The sequence below is a fragment of the Erythrolamprus reginae genome, chromosome 3, assembly GCF_031021105.1.
Source record: "Erythrolamprus reginae isolate rEryReg1 chromosome 3, rEryReg1.hap1, whole genome shotgun sequence".
Taxonomy (NCBI): domain Eukaryota; kingdom Metazoa; phylum Chordata; class Lepidosauria; order Squamata; family Dipsadidae; genus Erythrolamprus; species Erythrolamprus reginae.
Genome location: NC_091952.1, coordinates 60,797,306 through 60,823,437, shown reverse-complemented (window position 1 = coordinate 60,823,437; position 26,132 = coordinate 60,797,306). Strand labels below are relative to the sequence as shown.

General features: G+C 44.6%; 1 protein-coding gene across 1 annotated transcript in view; it reads right to left on the bottom strand.

Annotated features, from left to right (window-relative positions):
- LOC139164019 (complement component receptor 1-like protein) overlaps positions 1-26,132 on the bottom strand; it is a 70,827-nt gene that overhangs the window by 17,666 nt on the left and 27,029 nt on the right. The window contains exons 7-10 of the mRNA XM_070745575.1: positions 14,580-14,768; positions 4,568-4,664; positions 2,711-2,796; positions 364-561 (exon numbers count right to left, since the gene is read on the bottom strand). Of these exons, the coding sequence (XP_070601676.1) occupies positions 364-561; positions 2,711-2,796; positions 4,568-4,664; positions 14,580-14,768 (570 nt within the window). The remainder of the gene's footprint in view (positions 1-363; positions 562-2,710; positions 2,797-4,567; positions 4,665-14,579; positions 14,769-26,132) is intronic.

The window sequence follows — 26,132 nt, the reverse complement described above, 5'->3', positions numbered from 1 at the left end:
TTGGATAGCAGGATGGGCAATATATAAATATAATAATAAAATAAATAAATGAGAAAGAAATAAAAGATAAGTTATTTTTATTATGCTCCCAACACAAGGGAGCACAATAAATCCAATCCAGCTCAAGGGAATTATTACCAAATTTTAACACAATTAATAAATTATTCAAACTATGTTTACATTTCTTTCAATACTAACTTGTACAAACTAGTTTCGCTCAGATAATTTCCACTTGGTAATCTACGGCTCCCCAATGCTTAGAAGACAAGATTACCAGATTTCAGCAAGAACCTAGATGTATGGAACTAACAAAAAAGCAATTTGACATATTGAAGGTAAGGAAAATAATAGAAAAACCATTACTTTTACATTCAGGTGAAGGCCAATTCCACTCTCCATCTACACCATTTTTTGCAACTACACATGTAATAGTAGAATTTCCAATAAGGGTATAATCAGCATCACACCGATAGGTTACTGCCCAGCCGGCATCATATGAATCTGTAGGACTGGGATCATATCTTCCATTGGGAATTACAGCAGGACGAGCACAAGGAATACCTGGAGAAAATAAATGCAACTAGGCTAGAACTGCAAAGCATTTGGATTTAAATTTTCTTATGGTGTAATTATTTAGCTGCTTGAATTAATTTATTGAATCCATCAAGTAAATGCACATCTTTGGAATTCTTTCTACTACCAAACAGAACACCAAAGTCAGTTTTCTCATGCTAGGGACAACATTCCTATCTAATAAGAATCTGCTGTCAAGATCCTGGGTAGGATTTCTTCATAATGTTATGATCAAAGTGCTCTTCCTCATTAGGATCTATTTCATATGCAAGTTTAAACTAGAAAAGATATGTTCTTCTTATGCGAGTAACATGAAGGTTACCTATCTCTTGACAGAATACAACAAAAGTATATACACAGAGAAAAGTGATATGACTGACTACATTGCATGACAAGTGATGCTCACAATAGAAGATTCACAGATTGAAAATCTCCCTGTTTAACATTGTGCCAATATGACTTGCCCTACAAGTTTGAGATTTAAAGAGGAAGGATTCAATGCAAGGTTCTGATTTAAAAAAAAAAAGAATTCATTCATAAATTATAATGGGAAAGCATTAAAATGCTTATACACTGCTCAAAAAAAATAAAGGGAACACTTAAACAACACAATATAACTCCAAGTAAATCAAATTTCTGTGAAATCAAACTGTCCACTTAGGAAGCAACACTGTTTGACAACTAATTTCACATGTTGTCAGCACGTTCAACTTTGTACAGAACAAAGTATTCAGTGAGAATATTTAATTCATTCAGATCTAGGATGTGTTCTTTGAGTATTCCCTTTATTTTTTTGAGCAGAGTATTTTGGCAAAATGCAGGAACAATAGTTACTTTAGTGGACATGAATCATGCCAAGGTTAAACTATTTCCAAAAGTTCTTCATTCCATTGCAATATTGCAATATTTTTTTCAATATTTTCTCCTATATCTAAACCAAGGATAGCAAAAATTAGGAAAAGGCAGCATTTGGTGGCTTCCTGTATCTACTTTTTCCTCTTTGTGCAGATTGGAACCACAATAGCTCTTCTTCACTTTTCTCGGTCATTCTCCCATGCTCCAGAAGTTATGAAAGACTATATTCAGTGATTCCAAGATTATGTCTGTCAGCTCCTTCAGAATCCTGAATTTAGTCTATCTGGTCAAATGTCTGTGGGAATTCTCATCCAGATCATAGTTATTTTAAAGGTGTTTTTTCAAAAGGCAACTGGACTGTCTTTGTTTTTGCTTGAAGATGTTTCATTTCTCATTCAAAAAGCTTTGGTAAGGTGAAGTTTCAGAACTGAACAACAAAGCACAACAAAGAATGTTCTCTCTGCACTAACTCAGGAAGCTCAAACTGCCCAAGGAGCTGCTGATACAGTTCTACAGAGGAATCATTGAGCCTGTCATCTGCACCTCTATAACTGTCTGGTTTGGTTCTGCAACCCAACAAGACCGGGCACTGACTTCAGAGGATAATCTGGACTGCAGAAAAAGCAATTGCTGCCAACCTGCCTTCCATTGAGTACCTATATATTGCACCAGTTAAAAAGAAGGCTGTGAAAATATTTACTGACACCTCACATCCTGGACATAAACTGTTTCAACTCCTACCTTCAAAATGTCACTATAGTGCACTGTGCACCAAGACAACTAGACACAAGAACATATTTTCCACGAATGCCATCACTCTGCTAAATAATCCCCTCAACACTGTCAAACTATTTACTAAGTCTGCACTACTATTACTAGTTTTTTCTTATCTCCTCTCACTTATGACTGTATAACTGCAACTTGTTTCTTGTATCCTTAAGATTTCTATTAATATTGATTGTTTCCTAAGTGCTTATTTGACCCCTATGACAATCATTAAGTATGATTCTTGACAAATGTATATTTTCTTTTATGTACATTGAAAGCATGTGCATCAAAGACAAATTCCTTGTGTGTCCAATCACACTTGGCCAATAAAGAATTCTATTGTATTCTATTGAAGCATCTTCTTGGATAAGAAGCAAAATGTCTTCAAGCAAAAACAAAGAAAGTCCAGTTGCCACCTTTGTGATATTCAACTAAAAACTAAGCAGACTGAACTTTTGCTATTAAGCTAAACAGAACAGCAGCAAAAGAAGCTTAAAATGAAATATCATCTTACGTTCACAAAATGGAACATCTTTATCCCACACAACTTTTCCGTCTTTCAAAATACATCGACGAGTGTTGCCACCTATAACTCTGAACCTAAAAAGGAGAAAAGTCTTATTTCTGATAGCTGAGTTTTTTTAGTGGCAATTTCTACAAGAAGCCACAACAGGTTGGATTCAGAGAACATGCTGACTCAAAATAAATAAATTATATTATGGTGTACTAAACTGTACGACTGAAGCCATTATATTACTCTGGTATTTATTTGCCTAGTAAAAACTCTAGAAGTATATCCTGAGAACTTAATAGGTGCTACAGTAGTCCCTCGCTACTTCACGGTTCATCTTTTGCGGATTCGCTATTTCACGGGTTTTCACAAGGGGCTTAAATCCATTAACAATTTTAAATCCATTAAAAATACATAAAATTCTTCTACAGTACTACTGTAGGATATCACATGTAGTTCCAGCTGAGAAACATTATAGAATGGCTGTTTAATGCAAAGGGTGGATTTTAGAAGTCCAAATACTCGTTAAATACATAAAAAAAAAATCTTTCCTCTACTTCACAGAAATTTGTTTTTCACGGGTGGTCTTGGAATGCATCCCCTGCGAAAAACGAGGGATCACTGTATATATAATAAGTACAGTGATCCCTCGATTATCGCGAGGGTTCCGTTCCAAGACCCCTCGCGATAATCGATTTTTCGCGATATAGTGGTGCGGAAGTAAAAACACCATCTGCGCATGCCCGCCCTTTTTTTCCATGGCCGCGCATGCGCAGATGGTGTTTTTACTTCCGCACCTGGGAAGACCCAGGGAAGGTTCCTTCCGCCGCCCAGCAGCTGATCTGCTCGGCAGCGCCGCAGCAGCGAGGAGCCGAAGATCCGGGTTTTCCCTTTGCGTGGGCGGCGGGGAAGACCCAGGGAAGGTTCCTTCGGCCGCCCAGCAGCTGATCTGCTCGGCAGCGCCGCAGCAGCGAGGAGCCGAAGATCGGGGTTTCCCCGCCGCCCACGCAAAGGGGAAACCCGGATCTTCGGCTCCTCGCTGCTGCGGCGCTGCCAAGCAGATCAGCTGCTGGGCGGCCGAAGGAACCTTCCCTGGATCTTCCCCGCCGCCCACGCAAAGGGGAAACCCGGATCTTCGGCTCCTCGCTGCTGCGGCGCTGCCGAGCAGATCAGCTGCTGGGCGGCCGAAGGAACCTTCCCTGGGTCTTCCCCGCCGCCCACGCGCCGCTCGAGAGCAAGAGGGGGAGAGATAGAGAAAGAGAGAGAAGGAAAGAAAGAGATGAGAGAGGGAGGAAGAGAGTGTGAGAGAGGAAGAAGCAAGATAGAGAAAGAGAGAGAGAAAGAAAGATGAGAAAGGAAGAGAGTGACGTCATCGGGTGGGAAAATATTTTTAATTAATATTTTTTGAAAAATCGCGATATAGCGTTTCGCGAAGATCGAGATCGCGAAAATCGAGGGATCACTGTATTCATCTTCAAACCACCCTTTTCTCCATTCCACATTCCGAAAGAGATACAATGAAGTAACTTTGATTTAGGAAGTCACATATATAAAGAACCTCTGAGGATACCTACCAGCACAGTAGAAACCTGATCCAGAAATGGCCAAAGGGTGGGGGTTGGTGGGTGGTCCAGGCTTTGGCAATATTTGCTCCATTAAGATGCACAGACATTTTTACCCACTTTTGGGAGACAAAGTGCATCTTATGGAGCGAAAAATATGGTATATATTTTTTATTATTATTATCTGTAGGAACATAGACTATTGTAATATGTAGTTCATAATTCAGTTATATTATTAATATTTTTTGTCCATTTTCTCCAAAGATATTTTTACAATTTGCTTCAAAAATAATCTTACCCATAATCACAACCAAGGGTTATTTCTTCACCAAGCCGGAGGTCAACTGAATCTACTATTCTGCCATTTTCAAAACGTGGAACGGGACATCGCTTTCCTAAAAGATTGGAACTGATGTTATCATGTGCCCTTGTGAGTTTTACAACAAAATAAACACAAGTCTAGAAAACTGTATTATTCTAGTTTCACACCTCCATTTTATATTATGGTTGTATCTGTCAAAAGAGTTTGCAATGCAGAGCTGTTTGGTAAACTATTCTCAGCTTCTCTATCTATCTGTTCAGTTCAGTGCCATTCATGCATTTACATATGAAAATAGGCAAAAATAGTTTATGAAGCAACTGCATGGATTGGGAAAATGCTGGATGTTACTGAGTCAGTCTTTCAAACATTCTCTGTGCATATTAAAATCTCTTGAAATTATTATATAGTAACAAAAATAATTACTAACATAATTATAATTTACATAAGCATAATATTTTCTATTGCGGCTTGATTTTAAGGCTCCAATCCTTCCCCACAGGGAGGCGGAACCAATTAGGAGGTTCCCCCCCAGACACCTGATGGATCCAGGTGGTTTTCAAAGGGCACTTGGGGTTTTGCCTGATTCGCTTGTACACAGTTCGTCAGAGTCTCTTGCTGCAGCCTGGAAAACGGCTGCGATGGAGGCTCTGGACCGAATTGTGCCTTTGCGACCTCTCTGTGGCAACAGACCCTGGAGATCTCCTAGGTTCACTGAGGAACGCATGAAACACCAGAAGAGAGGTCTAGAGAAGCATTGGAGGAAAAGTAGATCCGAATCTGACCGAACATTTGTAAAAGCTCATATGGAGATTTACAAAGCGGCAATCAGGTCAACGAGACATGCATACAATGTCAGCCTGATTGCGTCTGCGGAACCTGGCCAGCCACCCTGTTCAGGGTGACTCGCTCCCTCCTTAACCAGGGGGGAGTTGAGGAACCCTTGAAGAGTAGTGCTGAGGACTTTAACAAATTTTTCACAGATAAAATCGCTCAGATCTGGACTGATCTTGACTCCAATTGGAATGCAGTGTCGGCTGACAACAACTTCGTCTTAGTCCATCTATTTGAAGCGAGTTTGACCTGGTGACACTTGATGAAGTGGACATGGTCATTGGAGCTGTGAGTTCCGCCAACTGCTTACTGGACCCATGTCCCTCCTGACTGGTTTCGGCCAGCAGGGAGGTGACACGGGGCTGGATCCAGGAAATTACCAATGCTTCATTGAGGGAGGGGTCCTTCCCGGCACCCTACAAGGAGACACTTATGCACCCTCTCCTCAAGAAGCCTTCCCTGGATCCAGCCATATTTAATAACTATTGTCCTGTCTCCAACCTCCCCTTTATGGGGAAGGTTGTCGAGAAGGTGGTGTCGCTCCAGCTCCAATGATCCTTGGAAGAAGCTGATTTTTTAGGCCCTTGACAGGCAGGATTCAGACCTGGCTACAGCATGGAAACTGCTTTGGTCACACTGATGGATAATCTCTGGCGGGCCCGGGACAGGGGTTTATCTTAGTGGCTTTCGATATCATTGACCATGGTTTCCTTCCTTGCCGACTAAGGGGTTGGGAGTGGGAGGCATCGTTTTACGGTTCTCCTCCTACCTCTCTGGTCGGTGGCAGTCGGTGTTAGTGTGGAGTCAAGATCAACCCCTACCTTGTGGAGTACCCCAGGGGTCGGTCCTCTCCCCCGAGGGGGGGAATTGCTGACCCCTTCAGAGAGGGTCAGCAACATGGGCATCCTCCTCAATCCAGAGCTGACTTTAGAACACCATCTTTTGGCTATTGCGAGGGGGCGTTTACCCAGGTTTGCACGGTGCACTAGTTGCGGCCCTATTTGGACAGGGAGTCTTTGCTCACGGTCACTAATGCCCTTATCACCTCGAGGTTCGACTATTGCAATGCTCTCTACATGGGGCTACCTTTGAAGAGTGTTCAGAAACTTCAAATCGTCCAAAATACAGCTGCGCAAGCGGTTATGGGCCTTCCAAGGCATACCCATATTTCACCATCACTCTGTGGACTGCATTGGCTGCCGATTAGTTTCTGGACACACTTCAAAGTGTTGGTTATGACCTACAAATCCCTACATGGCATTGGGTCAGATTACCTCCGAGACAGCCTTCTGCCCCATGAATCACAACGCCCAGTCCCACAGAGTCGGCCTCCTCAGGGTCCAAACAACCAGACAATGTTGTTTGGTGGGGCTTAGAGTAAGAGCCTTCTCTGTGGGGGATCTGCCCCCCCCCCGAATCAGCTCCCTCCAGAGATTCGCCCTGCCGCCACCCTCCTTGCCTTCCATAAAAGTTTAAAAACCTATTTATGCCGCCAGATTTGGGGCCATTAGATCCTAGCCCCTTGACTAATGAATGTTTTAGTATGTTTTGTTGAATGAATGATGATGAATGCTTTTAAACTATATTGGAGGTTTTAAAGTCTTTTTAACAATATTAATTGAATTTTTTGATGTATTGCTATGTTCTTTTGATATGTTGTGAGCTGCCCTGAGTGCTCGGAGAGGGGCAGCATACAAACCCAATAAGTAAGTAAGTAAGTAAGTAAGTAAGTAAGTAAGTAAGTAAGTAAGTAAGTAAGTAAGTAAATAAATAAATATAGTAAAATAAATTACATGCTTAAAAAGAAAATAAACTAAACATATTTAAAACATTAAAGCAGACAATAAACCACTGGAACTGTGCAAATTTCAAAATTCCAAACATTTTTCAGTTGTTAAACTGAACCTAGGCAACACAGAATGGAATTCTTCAAACTTATCTCTGTTTTGACACAAAGCCAATTCAAAGGTCAGGTATTTAAAAATGTCATTAAGCCAATTGTTTTCTAATATATAAACATGTATGTGTTTATATATTAGGAAACATATACACATATTTATCTTTTTTGCAAAAGACAAAGCAGAACTTGCAAACTAAACTTTGTAGATGGAAACATTCCTGATTTGGAGGATATATTTTAACAGATCACTAAACAGCTTTCACTCTTTAACTTTCTTCCAAGTCATTCTTCATCACAGTCACAATATTTAAACACTAAGAAATACCATTGGCATGTCTATATCATGTGTAGCAAGATTGTTTTTCAAAATTATTACATCTCCATCATAAAATGAATGGTATCGATATTTTTACAATATTTGTTCATCAGCACAATAACTCACCTGTTATGATTTATTTGGCTTATTCAAGTTTTTAAATCACATAAAACTTATTCAGTGTTAACATTCTTTAAACCTGAAGGCTGTTTTTAGGAGAGAAAAATACTGTATGCTAGTTTGACCCTCAAACTCTCCTCTTCAATAAGAGGTAAACTTATTGGACAACAGAGGAAAATCTAATTCTTTATTTCAGATTTCTTGGAACATTTATTGTCATATTATTTTAAAATTTGATGTTAACAAATTGTGGATTTACGCAAAGCCTTGGCATCAGAACCGAACAATGAACATATCAAAAGCTTTAATTCTATGTGTTATATTCCTTTTACAGAATGTCAGAAGTGACCATGGTTTTTAAAAGTGTGACTAAATATTTTAAGAAAAATACTCTAATTTTTGCCCCATAAGGCCCAAATACTTTTGATCACCATCAAAGATTTAATTACTAATATTTTGAATCAAGTATTAAAAATGCTAAATAGTAAGTTGAGCCAACAATGGTTAGTCATCAAAATACCTTAAATAGTGGATTGTTATTAATAACTTAGCCCTTTAAAATCATAAAAATTAGAACCACAATGTATAAAAACTTAACTTTAAGAAATTATTGTTAATTGTTCCTTCCATGAATATGTCACTGTTAAATTATCAATCTGTTTAAAATATTTAAGTGAATCAACTACCTTGGTGCAATATTAATACTCCTCAAAAACAGAGATATCTTCAACCACATCTTAATATCCTCACTCATCTGGGAAATTTAAATTGCAATGCTCCTATCTGCTAGACAGGATATTTTTCCAAGAATAATAATCCCCAGGTATTTCATAGATTCTGGATTGCCTATATAAATGAAGCTTAATTTTTATTAACCAAGAGGGAAAGCTTGAGCTGTCAATATAGAAAAAAAAATTCTCTTTTTTCCCCATGGTTTTTCATTCTTTTTTGGTTGTTTTCTTTTTTTTTTCCTTTTTCCTTTTTTGTATGGTTTGTACCTTTTTGGTTGGTATGTGTTATATGTTACTAAGTTTATGATTTTTGATTCTTGCTTTTGTATGATATTTTAAATGTATATAAATTTAATTAAAATATTTTTTTTTAAAAAGCTTAATTTTTATGTCTATCTTTCAAGGCCATTTTATCAATAAATATAAAATTAAACTTATTTCAATTTATTAAATTCCATTTATTGACTACCCATATTGTTAATTTCTACACTATAAGGATCTCTGTCCCCTTCTCTCCCTTAATGTATTACAGTGATCCCTCGAGTTTCGCGATCTCGAGTTTCGCGAAACGCTATATCGCGAGTTTTCTACCCGGAAGTAACACCACCATCTGCACGCATGCGTAGATGGTGGAGTTTGCATTACCGCCGGGCAGATCAGCTGCTAGGCGGCCAAAGGAACCTTCCCTGGGTCTTCCCGCCGGCATGGGGGGCTTCCTAGCACCCCCCGAACCCCCAACCCGGGTTTGGGGGGGTGCTAGGAAGCCCCCCATGCCGGGGGAGACCTTTTAAAACACCCGTGCCGCTTCCCAGCTGAGTCCTGAAGCCAAGCGCAGAAGTTCGCCTTTGGCGCTTGGCTTCAGGACTCAGCTGGGAAGGGCGCGGCTGTTTGAAAAGGTGGCAGTCGGCCTGGGGGGCTTCCCAGTACCCCCCCCAACCCTGTCTCCTGCCGCCGGTTTAGCCAGGAGAGGAGCGGCAAAGTGACTTGGAGGAATGGGAAACTCAAACCGCCCAGTTTCAGCTTTCCATTCCTCCACGTCACTTCGCCGCTCCTTCTGGCTGGTGGGGGGGGGGAGTTAGGAAGGTTCTACTTCTCCCCCCCAGCCAAAAACTCAAAGCCTGTCTCCTGCCACACAGTTTAGCCAGGAGAGCAGCGGCGAAGTGACTTGAAGGAATGGGAAACTCAAACCGCCCGGTTTCAGCTTTCCATTCCTCCACGTCACTTTGCCGGGGGAGTCTGGGAGGGAAGATGACGCGCCGGCAGCACAGGGGCGAGGGGTGGGAGGCAAAGCTCTGCGGGTACAGCCCCTTTCGGCCAAGCCTCCCCCCCCCCCGCCAAGCAGCCAGGGAAGCCGAGCCGGGCGTGGAACATCGGCGCGGGAGGCAGGAGACGATCGGGCGACCGGAGCAGCAGCGCCGCCGCCGCCACGCCCGGCTCGGCTTCCCTGGCTGCGTGGCCGGGGAGGCTTGCCTCCCCCCCCCCTGTGCCGCCCGCGCGTCATCTTCCCTCCCAGACAAAAAGGCCACCCTTCGGCTCTGCAGTTTCAGTGGGGTTTCCCCGTTGCCCAGGGATTCCTGAACACACCACAGCCACCTCCGTTCGGGCGAAGGAATCCCTGGGCAACGGGGAAACCCCACTGAAACCGGGCGGGTTAAGCCTCCTTCGGCGACTGCGGAACTGCTTGCTGTCAACTTTGCACTGGGCAAAGAACTCTTCACCTCCCGCCAGGCACGGACGAAAGGCGTGGAAGTCTATTGTAGCAGCTGCTACAGCGGAGACATTTTGGGGGGGAGGCAGGAGGCAGGAGATCTGGCCCTTCACTTGCCCTCCCAGCAAAAGGCAAAGCCGCGCAGCTCCCCAGCCGCCAAAGGAGGCTTAACCCCACCCCTCTGTCCCACCCATCGCCCGTGGCCGGCAGAAAAGCGGGGATAGGCAGGAGGAGGTTATGCCGACCACGGGCGATGAGTGGGACAGAGGGGTGGGGTAAAGCCTCCTTTGGCGGCTGGGGAGCTGCGCGGCTTTGCCTTTTGCTGGGAGGGCAAGTGAAGGGCCAGATCTCCTGCCTCCTGCCTCCCCCCCCCAATGTCTCCGCTGTAGCAGCTGCTACAATAGACTTCCACGCCTTTCGTCCGTGCCTGGCGGGAGGTGAAGAGTTCTTTGCCCAGTGCAAAGTTGACAGCAAGCAGTTCCGCAGTCGCCGAAGGAGGCTTAACCCGCCCGGTTTCAGTGGGGTTTCCCCGTTGCCCAGGGATTCCTGAACACACCACAGCCACCTCCGTTCGGGCGAAAGAATCCCTGGGCAACGGGGAAACCCCACTGAAACCGGGCGGGTTAAGCCTCCTTCGGCGACTGCGGAACTGCTTGCTGTCAACTTTGCACTGGGCAAAGAACTCTTCACCTCCCGCCAGGCACGGACGAAAGGCGTGGAAGTCTATTGTAGCAGCTGCTACAGCGGAGACATTTTGGGGGGGAGGCAGGAGGCAGGAGATCTGGCCCTTCACTTGTCCTCCCAGCAAAAGGCAAAGCCGCGCAGCTCCCCAGCCGCCAAAGGAGGCTTAACCCCACCCCTCTGTCCCACCCATCGCCCGTGGCCGGCAGAAAAGCGGGGATAGGCAGGAGGAGGTTATGCCGACCACGGGCGATGAGTGGGACAGAGGGGTGGGGTTAAGCCTCCTTTGGCGGCTGGGGAGCTGCGCGGCTTTGCCTTTTGCTGGGAGGGCAAGTGAAGGGCCGGATCTCCTGCCTCCTGCCTCCCCCCCCCCCCCAAATGTCTCCGCTGTAGCAGTTGCTACAATAGACTTCCACGCCTTTCGTCCGTGCCTGGCGGGAGGTGAAGAGTTCTTTGCCCAGTGCAAAGTTGACAGCAAGCAGTTCCGCAGTCGCCGAAGGAGGCTTAACCCGCCCGGTTTCAGTGGGGTTTCCCCGTTGCCCAGGGATTCCTGAACACACCACAGCCACCTCCGTTCGGGCGAAGGAATCCCTGGGCAACGGGGAAACCCCACTGAAACCGGGCGGTTTGGACTTTCCATTCCTCCAAGTCACTTCGCCGCTCGTGTCCTGGGTAAACCGGGCGGCAGGATACAGGCTTTGAGTTTTTGGCTGCAGGGGGAGGGAGTTAGGAAAATCCTACTTCTCCCCCCGCAGCCAAAAACTCGCAAGGTAAGGTTCGGGGCGGGGCGGGCGGGGCCCTTTTGTGCCAGTCGGGGAGGCGGCGGCGGCTGCAGCAGAGGCGGGCGGGGGAGGCCGGCCCGCCGGAGGGGCGATGCTGGCGGCGGAGACAGGCGAAGTCCCGCCCGCCCCCCGCCCGCTTGGCCCCGGGGGGCTGAAGGGAGCCAGGCGGGGGAGGGCGGGGGCTACTCGGTTCTTCCTCAGCCGGGGGTAGCCGGAGCGCCGGCCAGGCGGGGGCGGGCGAGGCGAGGGCTGCGGGGCGTGCCGGGCTCCAAGTTGCCGCGCTGCCTTTGTAAACCTGCCCGAGGGAGGCGAGGGAGCCCCTTTGTTGGCCGGCGGCCTGGCCGGCCCTTGGCGCGCGGTGCCCGCGGGGACTGCTGCGGCGGGGACTGCCCACTGCCTTCGCCCAGACCAGAGGCATCGCTCGGCTGGGTTTGCAGATCCGCGGAGGCATCGCCGAGGGCGGGCTGAGCGGCGCTGTGTTGGGAGCCCGTGCCGTGGGAGCGGGCGGCTTGGCCTCGCTGCGGCGGCGGCGGCTTTGCGGGTCCTCGCTGGCGGCCTCGCCGGGCGGAGGAGGCTGCGGGGCTTTCTAAAGGGAGGAAGAACTTGCTATCGAGCCTGCTAATGAAATCCAACCGGCGGAGGGTCTGAAATTCCACCCGAGGGGAAATGGGGGAAAAAAGCCCAGCCGGGAGCGCGGCGCCAGGCATTGTTCTCCGGACCCCTCCCGCAGCCTGGAGAGGGAAAGGGCCGCTGCGGGTTGGATTTCATTAGCAGGCTCGATAGCAAGTTCGATAGCGGCGGGCGAACGAGGCGAGCGGCGGGCGAACGAGGGGAGTGGGGGGCGAACGAGGGGAGCGGCGGGCGAACGAGGGGAATGGGGGGGAGAACGAGGGGAGCGGCGGGCGAACGGGGCGAGCGGCGGGCGAACGGGGCGAGCGGCGGGCGAACGGGATGTGCGGCCGCCGAACGGGGCGAGCGGCAAACGGCGGGCGGGCATCAGCGAGGATCCGAGGCGGCGGGGAAGACCCAGGGAACGTTCCTTCGGCCGCCCAACAGCTGATCTGCTCGGTAGCGCGGCAGCAGCGAGGAGCCGAAGATGAGGTTTCCCCGTTGCCCAGGCAAAGGGGAAACCCCATCTTCGGCTCCTCGCTGCTGCCGCGCTACCGAGCAGATCAGCTGTTGGGCGGCTGAAGTAACCTTCCCTTGGTCTTCCCCACCGCCCACACGCAAACTTCACCATCTGCGCATGTGCGGCCATGAAAAAATGGCCGCACATGCGCAGATGGTGTTTTTACTTCCGCACCGCTATATCGCGAAAAATCGAGTTTCGCGAGGGGTCTTGGAACGGAACCCTCGCGAAACTCGAGGGATCACTGTATATTGAAAGAGGATAGCAATTTTATTTATTTATTTATTTATTTATTTTATTTATTTATTTATTAGATTTGTATGCCGCCCCTCTCCGAAGACTCGGTGTGGCTAACAACAATAAAAAAGACAATGTAACAAATCTAATATTAAAAATAATCTAAAAAACCCCAATTTAAAGAACCAATCATACATACAAGCATACCATGTATAAATTCTATAAGCCTAGGGGGAAGGGAAAATTTCAATTCCCCCATGCCTGATGACATTTGTCATACATAAGGAAGTGGGAGAAAAAATAATAATTTTCTGCATTATTGTCCAAAGATTGGGCAAGCATTTATTCAGGATGGTACAAGGATTTTTAGCTTGGCTCTTGAACTAGAAGATCCTCAACGTTGCTTCCAGCCCTTTTATTGCAACATTGATATATATTTGGTTAAAATTTAGTTAAACTTTCCTTCAGAGTAGTTTGCCAACAGGTGGAAATAGTTGTCCGTGGTCATCTTTTGCCTGCTTGTTTGCCTGGGAGTTTGGGACAACTCACTGTGACCAACTCGCAACAGGACAATTCGCCACAGGACAAGAGTTACAGTCACATACAAAGGGAGGCACCACGGAAAATTTCTAAAGCCTGGCAGGACTGTCTGTGCCATGTGGTAATCCAATAGTGATGGGGTCCTTCTTTCACACACTTCTTAGAACAGTGATGGTGAACCTTTTTTTCCTTGGGTGCCCACACCCATGATTCAATACCTGGGGAGAGCAAAAACACCTTCCCCCCCTTCCAGAGGCCCTCTGGAGCTGGTGGGCCCAGTAGGCTTGTGTTTTGGCCTCCCCAGGCTCCAAAGGCTTCCCTGGAGCCGGAGGAGGATAAAAACACCCTCTCCATCCATCCTGAGGCTCTCTGGAAGCCAAAATACCCTCCTAGAGTCTCTGTGGGAACCAAAAATCAGCTGGCTGGTACATACATACACGTTGGAGTTAAGCTAGGGCAACGGCTTGTGTGCCAGCAGATATGGCTCCGTGTGTCACTTGGGGCACCTGTGCCATAGGTTCGCCATCACTGACTTAGAGCTTTCTTTTGCACACTGGCCAGGACCTCCTTACGCAAAACAATGGCTGGAGCTTGCTTCTTGAAAAAAATTATTCAACTTTATATGTTCTTGGAACTTTTATTGGCTTTATCTTCTTTATTGCTATTTTAACTTCATCCTCTATCACAAATTTACTAAGATAATTTTTAATGTTTTTCTTCGGCACCTGTGCATTCATTTTGCTAAGCAATTTTTAATTTCTAAAAAAAAAATCATATTTTTGCTTTGCATGATTAAAACTTTGCATTATTCTTTTTTGTTTGGTTTAAATATCTTTTGTTCAATTCTCATGATCTAACAGTCAGAAAAATTTACAGTTATTGTTTTATTCCAAGTAAGTTATAGGCTGGAAATTGAATGTACAACTTTAAACCTGACAATTTTGAAGAACTGAATGTATTTAATTTCATTCGACATTTTATAGAAGCAACTGGTGTTGACAAAAGATACTCACCTTGACAAGGTGTAGGAAGATTTGACCACGTACTAGAGTCACGACATGTAATTCTAGGCATTATTCCAGATATAGGTTCATAACCTGTGATGCACTTTAACCGCAGAGCAGTTCCAACTGGATAGCTAGCTTCTAGAATTCCTTCTCTTAGTGAAGTATGGGGAGGCAGAACTGGAGTTGGACACTGAGCTGTAGATAAGTAAAAATGAGGAAGTTCTGAAGTAGAGAACAGAAGTAAAGGTCTGTTACATTACTGAAGCCCAACCATTCAGTTTTAAACTACTGGGGTCTTATGCCAAATACTCTTCAGTCCAGAAATGTAGGAATAATGTCAGGGTGACAAAAGCAGAAAATGAGGTAAGGGTAGCAAGAGGGCCATAATCCAGAAAGCTTTTTTTGAAATATGAAGAGCTAGAAGATAACAGAGATGGCAGGCCTGCTTATTTGGGATACAGAAATTTTAACAATGACCAAGAAAAAGCCAACAAACTTGACCTCTATTTTACCTCTGAAACACTTTGAATGGTACAGATTGGAAACAAATGCAGTATTGTAGGTACAAACCAATAAGGGTATAGTTACGGTGTTTTATTTGCATGGATCTTAAAGACAATACCATGACCCAAAGGCCAACATAGTTTTACAAACTAATAATAATAATGTGAGAGAAATACAGTAGTACCTCTAGATACGAGCTGCTCCACATGCGAGTATTCCAAGTTACGAGCCACGACGGGAGCGAAATTTCTGTTCGACACCCAAGCTCAAATTCGGGATACGAGCCGAGCTTCCATTAGGTGGCGCAATAATCCTTGCTTCTGGTTATCTCAGAGGGGAAAAACAAAGTCTAAAGCCATTTGTTCCAGATACGAGTTGTTCGACATACGAGCTCCGTTCTGGAACGAATTAAACTCGTATCTAGAGGTACTACTGTATTGTGTCCTCATCGGACAGGGTAACCATTCTATCGATGTAGAGGAATATGACCGATATAAAGAACCTGGATTTTCCAAAGTTATGAAGAGGTCTTAGTATTTCAAAGAATAACTTCAATGAAAAGCTATTAGTATAATTTAGAAGGCATTCCAATAAAACAGGGTTGGCTAACCGCAGAGAATCAGCATTCATGGATATCTGCCAAGATGGAAAGCAGTAGCTAGGAACACAGAGACTGGTTTTAGACCCAGGATGACTTAACATTTTTACTAATGTCCTGAATAGCTATCAAATGTATGAGTGACCCAAAACTGGAAATTCCAACTCACATACAGGATGAAAGCATTTGATTGCAATCTAGCCTCAAAGACAGGGTTGAAAGGAAAAACACATCCTTTAAGAGGGAATAAAGTGAAGTATAACATTTGGAGAGAAAAAAATGTGTAAGACAAACATACAAGATGGTGGAGTCATGGCTTGAAATGTGATATCTGAGGATTTAGATGTGGCCACTGACAAGAAGCTGACCACAAGTCAGGAAAATGGAAGAGTTATTAGGAGGATTAATACAAATCTGAACTGCATTGCACATCTCAACTGCATTCTCACTGGCTCAAGATTGACCCAGTCTTCCATCCGAGGCCAATTAAACGAAGACCCAGATTGTTGGGGGCAATATGCTGACTCTGTAAATTGCTAAGAGAGGGCTGTAAAGCACCCTGAAGTGGTATATAAGTCTAAGTGCTATTACTATTCAGAAGCACGCATTAAAACACATGAAATCATTGTTCCCCTCTACTTGGCACCAGCAAAACCACACCTGGAGCACTGCCTGATTCTGAATCCTACATTATCTGAAGGAGATAAATTAGAACTGCTTCAGAGAACAGCAACAAAAATTATGAGATGAAACTATTTTCTATGGCCACAGATATTAGCATCAAAAATAACAATTCAGAAAAAAAACCCATCAGAAATCCAGCTACCTGGATTTCTTTTAAATATGTACAAAAGCCTCAGGGGTCCCCAAACCTTTTACACAGGGGGGCCAGTTCACTGTCCCTCGAACTGTTGGAGGGCCGGACTATTAAAAAAAACTATGAACAAATCCCTATGCACACTGCACATACCTTATTTTAAAGTAAAAAACAAAATGGAGCGTACTATTTAGAGGGGGGGAAGAAGTCTGAAATTCATATGTGTTTATGTTTTGTTTTTCATTTTCTTTTGTTAACATCCGATTGCTATACAAGGTTTTCTTGGTTTATAGAAAAATGTATAAAGAAAGAAGGAAGCACTTTGGCATAATGATTAATAAGTTAGAAATATAATGGGTGTTGTACTTTTTGAAGGAACATTAAGGAGGGAATTTAATTAAAAGAAAAGTATTTACCTGGAAGACAACATTAGAAAAAAAACTTTTGCAACTTTTTTGATGATTGATATTAATTACTAACAAAATACTGCATTTTGTTCATGGAAAATTAGATGATATACTGTATTGTTTGAATGTATGTTGCGAGAATTTTTTTTTAAAAAAATTAGCCAAAAAAAATTAGGAAAAAATTATCTCTCTCTTTCTTTCTCTTGTTTTCTTTATCTCTCTCTCTCTCTCTTTCTCTCTTTCTCTCTTTCTCTTCCTCTTGCTTTCTTTCTCTCCCTTGCTCTCTCTTTCTTGCTCTCTCTCTCTCTCTCGCTTTCCCTCTCTCTCTCTTGTTTTCTCTTTCTCTCTCTTCCTTTCTTCTCTCTCTCTCTCTCTCTCTCTGTCGGTGGCGGGCACCTGCACTGCCTCTCTAACCTGCTTCCGAGGCAGCGCCGACCCAGAGGAAGAAGAGCGCACTCAGTCGCTCCATTGGTGGCACCGGAGAGAACGCTCCCATTGCCAACCTGCCATGCGCCTGTGGGGAGGGTGAGAGTGTCTCCCAGCAACCGCAACCGGGAGGCTCTGCAGCGAGAGTGGTTGCTGCTCCCTCTCTCCCTCCACTTCCTGTGTCAGGAAGCGACAAGGAAAGTGCAGAGGCTGGCGAAGGTTTTTCTTGTTCTGCCAGCCCACTTGCGGGTGGGGCAGGGAGGCTCGACAGCAGCCCATCCATGGTGGGTGGGGGCGGCCGCAGCTCCCTTTCCTTCTCCCACTACCTGTGTCTACCGCGGGCACCTCCTGCCAAGCCAGCAGCCGTGGCCGCGGGTTCCTCAGGCGGGAGCTGCCACTTCCCTCTGGGCAGCCCAGCCAGGCGGCCCTAGAAAGTGCAGAGATTATTGCCGCTGCCTCTGCCTCTACTCAGGGAGCCACCGTGGTCGAGCTAAGCGAGAGGAAAAGGCATGGCGACCACGGTGGCTCCCTGAATGAAGGGAGGTGGTGGCCATAGTTCCCTCTAAGCTGAGCAGTGAGCAATCGCTCACTTAAAAATCATCATCAACTCAGAGTTTTCCAAACCTGCCCAGAAGCCGAGAGGGAAAGAGTGAGAGGGAAGGCGAGAGAGAGGAAGAGAGAGAAACAGATAGAAAAAAGAAAGGAAGGAAAAGAGAAAGAAAAAGAATGGGAGTAAGGAAGAGAGAAAGAAAATCAAAATCTAGTTTGAAACTAGCTCAACTATTTAAGTGGCATTTTGATATTGATAGAGTTGCCCTATTATGAGCTCACTGTTATAGACACACAGTACAGTATTTTATTTTGAAATTCTCTGAGGCAAAACAGGGTGGGTTTTTAATTTGTTTGTTTGTTTGTTTGTTTATTTATTTATTTCTGTGCCGCCCAGTCCCGAAGGGACTGCCGCTCAGACACTATACTTTTTCGCCCACCTCCCAAAAATATTAGAGGGAACACTGGTGGTGGCAATAATCTCTGCACTTTGTACGGCCGCCTGGCTGGGCTGCCAGGAGGGAAGTGGCAGCTCCCATCCGAGGAACCTGTGGCGATGGCTGCCGGCTTGGCGGGAGGCACCAGCGGTAGACACAGGTGGTGGGAGGAAGAAAGGCAGCTGCCGCCCCCGCCCCCAGCAGATGGGGCGGTGTTGAGCCTCCCGGTTGTGGCCTCCCAGCCCCCCCTGGACGGCTGGCAGGGGGATAGGGAGCGCACGTGCGTGCAACGTTCAAAACAAGAAAAACCTTCACCAGTCCCAGCACTTTCCTTGTTGCTCCAGACCCTAACTCCAACACCCGACTCCTTTGCAAAAGGCTGCATGGGGAGTTGTTTAGAGGGAACACTGGCCAGGAGCACAGGATGCAGACGCATCCTGTGCTCCTGTCACTCACCCGCGGGCCGGATAAATGGCCTCAGCGGGCTGCATGCGGCCCACCGGGCCGTAGTTTGGGGACTGCTGCTCTAGATGATAAGATTGGTATAGCATTTAGTTGTGGAGGTTGTAGACTCTCCATTTTTGGAGATTCTTAAGTTGAATCCCTCATGGAATCTAAATAATTTTCCAATATTTTGCAGTATGGTTTTTTCCAAACCTACAATTTTCTCATTTCCCTCAAAGGAAATGCAAACTAAACTTTGTAGATAGAAGGGAATACAAAGGAATACTCTTTACATTTTTTAGAGAAGCTTAAAACTATCTAGCCTATCTTATATATTTTTTAAAAAGATTGGAAATCATTTATTTGTTTAGAGGTGGAAGAAACCTCAAATGCAATTTATCAATTTATCTTCGATGTTTCTATCAGATTTCCTACTTGGAATGCCCTCTGTGACTATGTGGGACAGATGGCGAGGAAGCTACCCATCAGATTGCAAGTGAGCAGTGAGACAAGGAGATTCAAACTCATTGATAGCATCGCATTAAGATAACAAGGACATATTTTCAACTTCATAGCTAACAATTGTTGGCCAAGAGAAAGAAAAATAATCAGAGAAATGATTGAAGCCTGTGAAACTGGCACTGCCAGTCAACAAGTGTGCTGATTTACCACTGGCTAATCAGGTACTTAGGAGCTAAGAGTGCAGCAGCAGAATAGCTAGCCATCAGCACTCTCATAACTAAAAGCTACATACAACCAGGAATTATATAAATACAACACGTAGAATAGCCCAGTGCACATATTCTGGAGAGAGAAAAGTTCCCCAACAATGAACTCTAGTATGAGCCTGAAAGCTTGGAAGAATAAATCTTGGATTCCCTGACCAATTCAGATTGGATCCTTCGACATTCTTTTGGGACACATATATTTACTTTCCTTCACAAAATTATTTTATGTGTTTGGGCTTTGCTTCTGCAGTTACAACAGACTCTGTAAACATAACCCTGCCTGTGACTTAAATAATCCTTAAACACACATTCCTCTGAATCTTGGCTTCAGAGTCCAGGGTTTACATTCTAAAACAAAAGAGCACTTCTTGGCTTTCAATGCCCGTCTCAACTGGTTTGGCTGCTGTAACTCAAGAAACCAACTCAAGTGAAACGGTCAAGTGAACAGGTCAAGAATGGCGATACCAACTTCTTCCCCTTACAATTAGTTACATTTCTGCTTGAGAAAGGACAGCAAACATTATCCATAAAACTGTGGTGATGTTATGCAAAGGAACACCTGCCCTTGTATAAAGCCTTGGCTCTGATCCGGAGCAGATGTAAACACTACAATTGTTTAAAGAGCCTCAGTTTAGGTACTCAATTATCTCTGCCTTCCCAAAGACAGATTAGATTAGATTAGATTTATTGGATTTATATGGCGCCCCTCTCAGCAGACTCGGGGCGGCTCACAACAATAGCAAAAAACAGTACATAGTGACAAATCCAATGCCCACCAATCCAATTACAATTTTAAGTTAAGAAATTAATAAAACAATTCCAATATATATAAAAAACAAGCACACGATCAATCAAACAGCAAAACAACATGGGCAAAGGGGAGATGTTTTAGTTCCCCCATGCCTGACGGCAGAGGTGGGTTTTAAGGAGTTTACGAAAGGCAAGGAGGGTGGGGGCAATCCTAATCTCAGGGGGGAGCTGGTTCCAGAGGGTCGGAGCCACCACAGAGAAGGCTCTTCCCCTGGGTCCCACCAGACGACATTGTTTAGTCGACGGGACCCGAAGAAGGCTGACTCTGTGGGACCTAACCGGTCACTGGGATTCATGCGGCAGAAGGCGGTCCCGAAGATATTCTGGTCCGGTGCCATGAAGAGCTTTATAGGTCATAACCAACACTTTGAATTGTGACCGGAAACTGATCGGCAACCAATGCAGACTGCAGAGTGTTGGAGTGATATGGGCATACTTAGAGAGGCCCATAATTGCTCTCGCAGCTGCATTCTGCACGATCTGAAGTTTCTGGAATAATGGCTGTTTCTGAATCCCAGTCAACCAAAAGGTCCCGGGGTAGGGAATGAAAGATAGAGAATCCACGGCCACCGAAGAGCCACTAGGCTTGATCTGTGGTGGCACAGTGGTTAGAACGTAGTACTGCAGGTTACTGCTGAGTGACTGCTGCCAGTTCGAGTCTCATTGGCTCAAGATTGACTCTTTAAAACTATCCTTAGAGAGGGCTGTAAAGTGGTATATAAAGTCTATTATCCAGCAGCTGTGGCCTAAAGGTGGAACTCTTGCTTCACAATCAATCACAATCCCTCACTCTATTAAAGACCTTGGAATACTCATATCAAATCATCTAAGTGCCAAAACTCATTGCAACAACATTGAGTTGTTAACCTAATCCTACCTAGCTTCTCCTCCAGTAATCTCACACTACTAACCAGAGCATACAAAACTTTCACCAGACCAATCCTTGAATACAGCTCATCTGTCTGGAACCCGCACCACATAAACACTCTATAAAATGTCCAGAGATACTTTACTAGAAGAGCCCTCCACTCCTCCACTCGCAACAGAATACCTTACGCAACTAGACTTTCAATCCTAGGTTTAGAACACTTAGAACTATGTTTATTTATTTATTTATTTATTATTTAGATTTGTATGCCGCCCCTCTCCACAGACTCGGGGCGGCTCACAACAAACACGACCTAAGCATAGCCCATAAAATCATCTGCTACAATGTCTTTTCTATCAATGACTACTTCAGCTTCAACCACAACAACACACGAGCACACAACAGATACAAACTTAAAGTAAACTGCTTTAAACTCAATTGCAGGAAATACGACTTTAGTAACCAAGTAGCTGATGCATGGAACTCACTACCAGACTCTGTATTATCATCACCTAACCCGCAAAACTTTACCCTTAGACTATCCATTGTTAATGTCTCCCGATTCCTAAGATATCAGTAAAGGGAATAAGTGCAGCAGAGTGCCTTCCATGCTGTCCTAATATTTCTCTTTTATTAGTGTCATGTATATAAATATTATATCTTTGTATGCCACCAATACATACTTGACAAAACAAACAAATAAATAAATGAAAATAAATAAACCAGGTTGTGAGTTTGATCCTAGGTAGAGCAGTGTTCCCTCTAATTTTTTTTGGGGGTGGGCGGAAAAGTATAGTGTCTGAGCGGCAGTCCCTTCGGGACTGGGCGGCACAGAAATATTAAACAAACAAACAAACAAACAAATAAAAAACCCACCCTGTATTGCCTCAGAGAATTTCAAAATAAAATACTGTACTGTGCGTCTATAACAGTGAGCTCATAATAGGGCAACTCTATCAATATCAAAATTTCACTTAAATAGTTGAGCTAGTTTCAAACTACATTTTGATTTTCTTTCTCTCTTCCTTACTCCCATTCTTTTTCTTTCTCTTTTCCTTCCTCTCTTTTTTCTATCTGATTCTCTCTCTTCCTCTCTCTCTCCTTCCCTCTCACTCTTTCCCTCTCGGCTTCTGGGCAGGTTTGGAAAACTCTGAGTTGATGATGATTTTTAAGTGAGCGATTGCTCACTGCTCAGCTTAGAGGGAACTACAGTATGAGGTAGAGGCAGGGGGATCTCCTGCTTAGGCAGGGGGGATTGACAAGATCCCTTCCAACTCTTGTTAACCTGTAAAATCTGCTAGCGTTCTTGATCCGATAGGGCAAAATAGGGCGTGGCCTTGTCAACCCCTGCCCTGAAGGCAGCAGGTCCCTGCTGGCGTCCTTCCTTTGTGAGCTGCCTTTGCGGTTTAAAGCAGCCGGAGGAGCAGCTCCGCCTGGCCAGGAAGGCCTTCCCGTTCCCGTTTGCAAAACGACGAGAGATTCACGGCTCTCCAGAGCGGAGACAAAGCGCCCCCCGCGACTTTCCCACTCCCTAAGCCAGGGGTCCCACTCCCTGAGCCAGGGGGTCTCCAACCTTGGCCGCTTTAAGACTTGCGGACTTCAACTCCCAGAATTCCTCAGCCAGCAAAGCTGAGGAATTCTGAGAATTGAAGTCCGTAAGTCTTAAAGCGGCCAAGGTTGGAGACTCCCTTCCCTAAGCCATAACACAGGCGCTCCCCACCCCGCCCCTTTTAGAGCCTGGACTTTAGCTGGCGCGTAGAGAGAGAGGGGCGCTTTTCTTACTCACACAAAGCCGTGGACGACAACAGCAGCAGGAGCGAGGCCGCCGAAAGAAGAACCTCCTGGGAACAAGAAGCCAAAAGCCCCATGGTCGTCGCGGAGGAGCAGATAGGAACCTTAAGAAACAACTCCGGGAGCTTAAAGAGACAGGAAAGGGCAGGGCGGCGCGGCGGAAAGCCTACCGGATGATGACGACAACCGCAACCCCGCCACTGTTACGGTCAATGGGCGTGAAGCGGCTTCCTCTTTATAGGTCGGCGTTTCAACGTCACGACATAAAGGAGGAAGTTTCTAAGGCGACGGCGGCCTTGCTCCGTCGATCCGAGTGTAGAGTCGGCGGGAAGGGCGGGGATGTGAGGCGCCACCGTCAAAGGAGTTTTAAAGAAACTTGCGGTGGTTAACTCGGAAAGGAAGAAAAGAAGCAACAACAACAGCCACACCCCGCGGACATTTTAAAACAGATGAATTCGGGTTGCGAAGCCGAATTCCTCAGTTTGTCGATCGCTGTGTTACCTTTCAGTTCTCATAAATGGGAATAGCATGACTTAACCGTCCATCTCTGAATAGAATTAGAATTATATTATTGGCCAAGTGTGATTGGACACACAAGGAGTTTGTCTTGGTGCACATGCTCTCAGTGTACATAAAAGAAAAAATACATTTGTCAAGAATCATGTGGTACAACGCTTAATGATTGTCATAGGGGTCAAATAAGCAATGAAGAAACAATATTAATAAAAATCTCAGGCCACAAGCAACAGTCATACAGTCATAAGTGGGAAGAAATGGGTGATAGGAATGATGATAAAAAACTACTAGTTATAGTAGTGTAAACATAGTAAATAGTTTGACAGTGTTGAGGGAATTATTGTTTAGCAGAGTGATGGCCTTTGGAAAAAAAACCTTGTGTCTAGTTGTCTTGGTGTGTGGTGCTCTGTCGCTATGTTTTGAGGGTAGGAGTTGAAACAGTTTATGTCCAGGATGCGAGGGAAAAAGAAAAGGAAAAAAGAATAGGCCAAGTGTGATTGGACACACAAGGATTTTGTCTTTGGGGCAAATGCACATGCTCTCAGTGTACATAAAAGAAAAGATGCATTCGTCAAGAATCATAAGGTGCAACACTTAATGATAGACCGGATAAAAATAAGCAATCAAATCAAACTAGGAACCAGTCAATATAAATCGTAAGGATACAAGCAACAAAGTTACAGTTATATAGTTATTAGTAGAAGGAGATGGGTGATGGAAACAATGACAAGATTAATAGTAGTGCAGACTTAGTAAATAGTTTGACAATGTTGAGAGAATTATTTGTTTAGCAGAGTGATGGCGTTGGGAGAAATTGTCATTGTGCCTAGCTATTCTGGTGTACAGTGTTGTATAGCGTCCTTCTGAGGGTAGAAGTTGAAACCGTTTATGTCCAGGGTGTGAGGGGTCTAAATATTTTCACAGCCTCCTTTTTGCAGTATGCAGGTCCCCAATGAAAGGCAGATTGGTAGCAATTGTTTTTTCTGTAATTTTTAAAACTAAAGGTTCTGGAACTGAAGACCAACAATGCTGGAGAGTATTCAACTGGGAAAATAATGGTTGATGGTGCATGCTGCTTGCAGTTGTAGTGGTACAGTATTCTTATTAAATGCTTTTTTAAAAAATTATGTTTTATAGAATAGGATGGAATAGGAATAGAGCTGAAAAGCACCTTGGAGGTCTTCTAGTCCAGTGATTTTCAACCTTTTTTGAGCCGCGGCACATTTTTTACATTTACAAAATCCTGGGGCACACCACCAACCAAAATGACACCCCAAGACACTCTCCTCTCTTGTTCCATCCCTGTCTCCTCCCCACCCTTGTGTGTGTGTGTGTGTATACACACTCTTGAACCATTTCCCAAAACAGATGAGGGCTGGGTTTTTTCCCTCTCTTATTCTTTGGGTGCTTTTTATCATATGCTTTAAATCAAGAGTCACTTCTCTCTCTCTCTCTTTTGTTTCTCTCTCTTTCCTCTCATTCTCTGTCTCAATCACTTTCTCATTTCTCTTTTTTCCTCCCCTTTTTATTCATTTCTATCTATCTCTCTCTCTCCCCCTCCCTCCCTTCCTCTCCTTTTCTCTCTCTCTCTTGCTTTCTTTCATTCTCACTCTTGCTTTCTCTCTCTTTCTCTTTTCTTTCTCTTTCTTGTTTTTTCTCTCACACTCTTTCTCTCTCTCTTTCTCTCTCTCTCACTCTCACTCTTTCTTTCTCTCTCTCTCTCACTCTCACCAAAATGTTGTGAGACCAGAACCTGAGCTTCCTTCTTCGCGGCACACCTGACCATGTCTCGCGGCACACTAGTGTGCCACGGCACACTGGTTGAAAAACACTGTTCTAGTCCAACCCCCTGCTCAAGCAGGAGAACCTGTGGCGTTTCAGATAATTGACTTCTAGTCTCTTCTTAAACCCCCCCCAGTGATGGAGCGCCCACGATTTCTGAAGGCAAGCTGGTCCACTGGCTAATTGTCCTCACTTCAGGAAATTTATCTTTAATTCCATGTTATTGACCAGCTTGGTGTAGTATTTAAGACACCAAGCCAGAAACAACAACAGCGGGGGTTTTAATCTAAGCTGAGTGTCTTTGACAACTAACTAACTAATTCTATCTGTCTCTATGTTTCCGTTTCTCTGTTGTCTCTCTTTAAGTTAAATCTATGGAGGAGGCAATAGCAAACCACCTATGAAATATTGCCAAGAAGACTGCAGGGACTTGTCCAAGTAGTCTTGATTCCTAAGCAACTATCTGGAGAAGACCCTCAAAGTATTGGCAAGATTTCAGAAATGGTTTGCCATTGCCAGTCATTCATGCAAAAGCATCAACAGAAGAGGAAGTAGGAAATTAAAATTACTTTTGGTACTTAATAATAAAGCAATTTGTATCTTGTATGTTTAAGTTAGTTCTAAATAATTTTTTTGCTTCCAAGCAACTTAGCTTTTCAACAATACAAAGGAAACCAGTTTTGAATAAGGACATATAGGATTGTGTAAAAAAGTAAATAGAGTAGAACATAAAATGCACTGTAAAACTGTTTATCTTTACTTTTTATCATGTATCTTTTCTTCAGTTGACAAAAGATTCTGTAAACATTTACATTGAAGAAAATTGTTTCTTAAGATCCTCATTACATATGAGACACCATGCTAAGTAAGACTAAAGACTCC